The 7648-nt window shown below is 40.0% G+C and overlaps 1 protein-coding gene across 3 annotated transcripts in view; it reads left to right on the top strand.

Moving 5' to 3' along the window:
- Window positions 1-7648, top strand: part of lamb2 (laminin, beta 2 (laminin S)) — a 51790-nt gene that overhangs the window by 12061 nt on the left and 32081 nt on the right. For all 3 annotated transcript variants that reach the window (XM_035656130.1, XM_035656131.1, XM_035656132.1), the window contains 2 exons: window positions 4229-4398; window positions 4515-4650. In XM_035656130.1, the coding sequence (XP_035512023.1) occupies window positions 4229-4398; window positions 4515-4650 (306 nt within the window). The remainder of the gene's footprint in view (window positions 1-4228; window positions 4399-4514; window positions 4651-7648) is intronic.

The following is a 7648-nucleotide window of genomic DNA, read 5'->3' on the forward strand; positions in this document are numbered from 1 at the left end:
ACACACACACACACACAGACCTTTGAGTGTGTGCCAATAGTTTCCAGAATAGATATCAGGTTGTGTCTGGATGGGTCTTCCCACTGTCTGTACAAAGGCACTGTGCTGTGTCGCTCCTCTTTTTCCCTCACCCACCAAATCACTCATCTAACCTGCTCTGTTTGTGTTTTTCACACTCTCTTCCTCTCTCTCAGAGGCAGATAAAGAGAATGACCTCAGGTCTATTTTATCACAGGTCATTATGTCAGTCATTGTCTTTGCTGATAATGATAAATGTGAAGCAGCTTAGATTGTTACTTTATCCTTGAACAAATCCTCTAATAGGTGTCTTTTGTGTGTCAACAAGCCCATACTTGATGCTTATGGTTGTGCTTGTGGGTTTGAAAGTCAGTCCTGAGTGTTACTGTAACTGAATGAATGTCTTGCATTGTGCAAGAGTGGGTAAGTGTCTCTGTATGGATGCACAGGTGCATATATGAGCCTCCATACTCAAGGCGTGTGTTTGTGACCTACAGCATGTTAACCTCATATCTGCTTGTTGCTCACTTAGCTGGCACCAACCTGACACTTGTCCAGGTGCCAGGCAAACACAGGTTTCCTCTAGAGTGAGTGTCAAGATTGTGTGTGTGTGTGTCCATGTGAAATCCTCCTCTGCACTGTTCCCAGCAGGCTCCCTATCTACAGCTGGCCTCTGTTTTTGTCTACCTCAATCATTGAGTGTAGACCTGCAGAGAGCTTCCAGGCACTGGCAGGTACTGCAGCCAGTCTCCCTGCGTGCCTGTCAACATTAAAAAGTTACTCACCATTGTACAGTGTGTAGGCAGCAGGCTGACTTCATGGCAGGCTCACAATGTTAAGATTTGTTCAACAACAATCTATTAAGATTATTGAAGTCTGCAAGTGAAGGACAAGGGCCTTTGTCATTCATTATGTGCTGTCTCTTTTTGACTTAAGAAATAAACACACTGCAGCAGGGATATAACTGACAGGGAAACAAGATTTTCTATGCTGCTGTTTCACAAAGATTGTGGCTTCAATTACTCAAGCCTTCTGAACTCTGAAGTTGCAGTTCTAATATAAATTTAAAGGCATACTATGCAGGAATGCAAGAAAAAGTATGGACTTGTACAGAAATAGTGGTGCTTTAGAACATAGCCGCTGTGTAACAATCAGAAAATATCGTTTTATTTGATTCATTTGATTTTGCTTTGTTCTCGCTAACGTTGCTCCCTCTCCTCAATCATGCTCTATATAGCTTGACCAAAGGTGCTCTCTCTGGCTCATTGAGTCACGGAGGGGGGGACCAACTTTGAATGGCGCATTTACAAACAGCAACGGATAAATCCTGTATAGTATACCTTTGAACTAAAGACTTTCATTTGTTAAATGTTACTGAAAACTTGATAAAGTTAATGAGAGGCATTCAAACAATCATTTAGAAGCCATTATAATTGATTATAACACACAGTACGAGTAAACAAAAATATACTTGGTGCTAAAATAATGTATTTGCGTGTTTTCTATGTTTCGTAAGCACACAATACGCTTTGTAAGTATTAGTCTATACTAACTAGCTAACTTCTACAAGCAGTAACTAACTAAGCTAGTTGGCTAACTTAATGATTGCCAGCTACACAGCCAAGGTATTGTAATCATTAATGTAGTTAATTTTAAATAATAATAATATTTTTTTTAACTCAGAAAACTAAAATGTCAAGTAAGGCACGAATGCTGCCTTTAAATGGAACTTGTGACTTGTGGTTAAGACATGGGAAGTCGTGTGCACGATATGCTTGTCGTTCAAGAGGTTGTGAGAACAGTGCTGCTAGGCTACAGCAACATGGACACCAAAAGACTTAGGGCGTCTAGAAGCCACCAGGGCTGCTGTATGTATTAATGTAATGCAGGAATTGCATAAGAACAATGATGAGCCCATTTGGAATATTAGAATATTCCTAACACATACAATTATGAAGAAAAACTATATATTAATTTAGGATCCACTGAAAAATGAACTTCCATGACCTTTGCCGTTTCTAAAAATGTTAGCAAACGCATCAGAACTCATGAACTCTTTGCTTTCAGACAATATCCACGTACATGGCTGTGAATACCACAAGAGGGCGTTCATATAGACCCTCATTATGTACACGGTAAACATGACCCCATTTGAAGGCAGCATAAACCCCCAGATGCTCAAATGAAGCTGTGTGCGTTTAAAATACTAAACATTGATCTTTCTATCTTTTGGGGAGTGTGAATATAAATCCTGTTTTGCCAAAGCTTTTGAAACAGTGTAGGAGTGTTTTGTAGAGCTGTTACGTGTTGCCATGTAGACTGTATACATATGGAGGGAGGATTAAAAACACCTGTTGTGGACAGACCATAGATTGACAGCAGGCCCCTGGGTCTCCACTCTCCTCATACCAATTTCCTCATACATCCAACAGACCACAGGTCTCAGAGGCATGTAGGAGGAGAGATTCACGTCAAGATGTCCAGTGGAATGTGTGACGGCTGCTGCTGGTTGTCATGAAAGTTTACAAGGTTTATTTTAACTCCCACACATAGCACGGCTATTCAGTCACACCAAGGCCCCAGTGCTGTATCATAAAATGACACACTGTTAGATCTGGAAGATGAAACTATGAGTAAATCATCATTCATTTTTATGATGATGATACTCCCAACTGGTGCTGGTTGTAGTTGACCTGTGTATGACCTGCATTGGTTAGTCTCCAGATTTAGACTGTAGCTGGGGCCTCTTGTCAGGTCAGTTGTTGGGGACCCCTGCAGACAGCAGAGCCTGTTAACCTGTAGGGTTGCCTTCAGATAATCCCCCTCCCACTGGATGTTGTCTCAACATTGAATCGGCTCTTGATCAAGCAGTAGCAGTAGTTGCAGGGGGCAGTGTGCAGCTCAATAAGCCCCTCATTCCCTGTGGTTCATGACCTTAATGAGCCTTCTAACAAGAAGTTTGTGAAAAACGTTTTTCGCAAGAGCTATCCATCCATCACAGGAGGTATAAATAAAATGGCACTTTCTTTAAAAGCCTAACATTCATGCTACGAGTTTGCTTTGGTGAGCTCACATCCAGCTACACCATGGATGGCACCGTCTTTCAGAAAGGATGGTCCCGCTGTCCTCCAGCCCCTTAAAGAAACCTTCCTCCCAAACATTATGCTCGTCTTAATCATATCTGAAGCTTGTGGGTAGTTGGTATATTTCCAATAATCTGCAGTCAAAACATTATGGATGGTGTCCAATAGAAACTATTTAGTATCTTAAATTGAAAAAATCTCCTTTTTATATCTAGAGACATGTCCTTGATACTCTCACATACAGAAAACCAGTCTCTGTCTGCAATTGAATGACCCAAATTCCTCTGCCGAGACCATCAGATTTTACACAGTAACAAGGGTATACCATTGAATAAGTCTCCCAAAAGCTCATCCTTTACCAAATATACTTGTGATCCGGCAGAGCAGATCCAGTTTCTGGCTCCGTTCTCATACCAGGAGGATGCTGTTTCTGCTAACATCTTTTTCACTATTTCTCTATGTTGTCAATTGGCATATGTAAGTGTTATTGTGATAAAGTTGCACCACAGATTACCTGTCTTTTCCTCTTTATTCCCTTCTTTATGCCCATGATATCTAGGGATGCATCTTGTGATTATTTTCATCATTGATTCATCTCTCTGTCATTTGACAAACGTGTTAATCACTGTTTCCCACAGCCCAAGAGGACGTCTTTATCAATCAGAAAATCGTGACATTTTTTCTTTAAAACATTACTCAAAACAATGAATAAATTCTCAAAATAGTTGCCGATTCATTTAATAGTTGACAACTAATCAGTTCATTGACTAATTGTTAACGCTCTAATGATATTTTTGTTGGAAAAAGAACAGATTAAGTTACAGTTAAGACCTGATTTAGATTCACTGGTCAGGTTAGTGTAATAGAATCAAATCTCAAACATCAGACAAACCCATAAATTTAGCTCTTTGCTACAGTTTCACTTCCCATCTTTTCTTCCTCAGGAAGTGATAAGAGCTTTTGATGTTGTCTCTGTTTTTTAGGACAGAAAGAATGGAACTGATTCCAAGTCACCTTTTTTTTTTTTGCCAACGCAAGCTTGTGAATGGTTGCTCTATTAGGGAATGAAGCCACTCTGCACTGCTGTTTCCTGTTCATTGTAATTAATTTCCTTTTCCCCCTTCCAGTCCTGGCTGCTGTTGCTGGCCAGGAGCCTGACCACAGCCACGGCTGCGCCCATGGCAGCTGTTACCCGGCAACAGGGGACTTGCTGGTTGGACGAGAGAAGAACCTGAAGGCCTCGTCCACATGCGGGATGAGAAAAAAAGAGCCCTACTGCATTGTCAGTCATCTGCAGGTCAGTGTCTGTGTGGTTAATTTTTGTCTGTCCTTCCTATCTGTGGTTGTGGGTTTCTCATTGACTTCTGAAGTCTCTCACCAATAACCATATAACCTTTTTTTGTCCTGCTGCAGGATGAAAAGAAGTGTTTCGACTGTGACTCTAGACGGCCGTATGACCCAGTGTATAACACCATCAATCACCGGATAGAGAATGTTATCACCACCTTCAAACCTCACCGCAAGAAGTCCTGGTGGCAGTCTGAGAATGGTGAGGAGACTTTGTAGTCACTTTTGTTGTGCATTGACACGCTATCTCAGTGCACAGTTTGTTAAAATAACTAAAATAAATATTTATTCCAACTATTAAAGTTATAACTATTAAAATAATATTCACTGACTATCTTGTCCACATCCATCTGTACCTGGTGATCAGCCTATTAGCTTACCTGTCTCCCACTGTACTCACTGTGATCCCAGTCAACCCCAGTTTAACAACAAACAATAGCAACATCCTTTATAAAAAGTTTATAAACTGTAAATAAAAGCTTGATTAATTGTTAATAAAACATTTACTAATACTTTATGGATTAGGGATAATCTATAAAGTGCAATTGTACAAAGCAAGTGAAAAGTGATTTTTGTTCAATTTTGCACAACCTAGCAAGCCAAAAGTTTTATTTAATGGCTCATAATTGATCCATAAGTCAATAGTAAATTATCAATTAACATTATTAAAGTAATTACTTACAACGTTTAATAACTATGCAGCGAGCATCACATTTAAATGAAAGGGCATTCAGTCAAGGAAGAATTGGGTTTTGCCCCATTACTTGGGTACAGTATGTTGCAGTGACAATGATACTGTCTTTTGCCCTTTGTAAACATAATTCTCCATTACATTTTTGTTTAGAAAGAATGGGTTTCTGAAAATGATAAAATGTATTTAGTTTAATGCTTCTATGAGACTTGACTTAGAGATAGAGATGGATGTTCTGCAAGTCTGCTAATGCACCAACCACACAGGTATTGGATTAGATTCAACTTTACTGTCATTGCACACAGGAAATAGCAGTACAACAACATACAGTTTGGCATATAGTGCATATAGAGATATATAAAGATAAACTAATGTACAGAATGAATAGTAGACCAATGGGATAGTGATAGGGTGAGGGGATGTCACTGTGATAAAAGCATTAACTTTAAATAAGATACTGTTCATACTGTTTGTTCTGCACTCAGCCCTGTGTAAGTTGGTTATGTAACAAACTTGATATGGTCTCTGCTTACAGGTGCTGGTATATAGTTAAAGCTATTACTATTTGAGAGAAGAATGGATGAATGGATAGAAGGGAGAAGATGAAGGGTTATAAAAAGACAAGCCAGTGGATGATATCTCAGTGCAGAAATTATTCAATTGGAAAGAAGGGAAACATTGTAAAAATAACAAGATCCTACAAATGTAGTGAATGCACAAGCAGTAAGCAACTGGTAGCTATAGAGAACAGTAAAAGCAGTATTAAGTTTGCACACACACACACACACACACACATACTCGCACACTGTGGCCAATATCCTCTGACCAGCTACAGATGGGCTTAATAACAGAGTAGGCACTGCTCTGGCATCTCAACAGAGAGACAGAAGTGGGGATGACAGGGAAAGGAGAAAAGTAAAAGCTCTGATGGAAAGATAAAAGTGAGGCAGTATTCAAGACTCAGTGGGACAAGGAGAAGGACCAGTTTGAAATGATGTATTTCACAAACAGTGACAATGAGTGACTGTAATGCTGAGTGCAGAGCAGCCTGTTGGACACAAGGCTCATTTTAGCTGTTTGTGAGCCATGTTACTGTAATGGAGGGCTGTTGATGACAGCACTGTGCAGCAGCACCAGACCCAGAATAGAACAGGGAGAAACAGAAGAAGAAGAAGGGGGACAGGAAGTGGAATGACTATTTTTACTCCTGGCTGCTACTGCTTTTCCATGGCATCTTTGTGGCATTTCCACGGTGGTGGTGGCACAGGGCGCCTATTTGATATGGATCACAGTGGTTTGATTGTGTGCACTGTTTAATTGGAAAGGCAGATTCATGAGATTGCATGCATACATTCTTGCATTATAAGGCCCTGTAAGTGAATGTTAGCTAAACAGGTGCTTTCTGTGTGTGTTGGTTGTGTGTGTCTTTTGTATTACATTACCTTACAGTGTAGTATGTATGAACAAACTTCTCTATCAGCAAGGCTCAGTTCTCTCTCCATCTCCCTCTCTCCCCTCTGCTCTAGCTGGGTCACACCCTTCCTCCTCTTTCTTTTCCATCCTTTTTCCTTCCTGTGCTGAGATGATGATTTGTTGGTGATTATGGAAGTGTTTGTACCTAATGGTGGTATGTTTTTGTTGTTCTAGGAGGTTGATCCATTAACTGTTAGCTAAACCATTTAAAGAAACAAACTTGCTACAAAAATTACCTGTTTACCTAGACTCTTGGGTTCAATGCTTGCCCTTTAACGGCTCTATTTCTTAGTTATGGGCTACTGTAAATTATTGGCTACCAAAAGCACAGGGCTAGAATAACCACTTATTAAACCTGCCTGTGTGTGTTTAACTGGAGATTCACTGTTGAAAATGCCTGGGATTAGTTTCCTCTCAACACTCACAGCACAAAACTTGTTTACCTTTTGATGGACTAGTTCACAATGTCCCAACCAGGGGCTCCTAACCCCCAAAAGGAGTCATGGGGTCACAAAGAAAACTAAATTAAATTGCTATTTTAAAAGTTTAGTTGAAGACCTAAACACAAGCTATATTTACATAGTATTCACTCTCTGCTAATCAGTCTCATCTTGCAGTACAGGGAGAAGAAAACACTGAAGTTGTCAGTTGTTCTCTACTGTTATTGTTGCATTGAATATAATATGAAATATCCATAAAATATCTCACTTAGTCAGGGTTGTCAGTTTACTCAGTAATAGAAAAAGGGTCTCTTAAGGAAAAAGGTTGGGAACAACTGGATCATTTTTAGGGATAACAAAGTTATAGTAAACTAAGCACTGTGCTGACAGTCATGATATCTCACATTTTAAGTCATACACCGATCAGCTTGAACATTGTTAGCACTGACGGGTGAAGTGAACGGTGAGTGATTATCATGGCTCCTGTGAGTGGGTTGGATATATCAGGCAGCAAGTGAAAATTTTGTCCTCAAAGTTGATGTGTTAGAAGCAGGAAAAATGGGCAGCGTGAGGATCTGAGCGACTTTGACAATGGC

This window comes from Morone saxatilis, unplaced genomic scaffold, assembly GCF_004916995.1.
Source record: "Morone saxatilis isolate NCDOM2014 unplaced genomic scaffold, NCSU_SB_2.0 Contig15, whole genome shotgun sequence".
Lineage (NCBI taxonomy): Eukaryota > Metazoa > Chordata > Actinopteri > Moronidae > Morone > Morone saxatilis.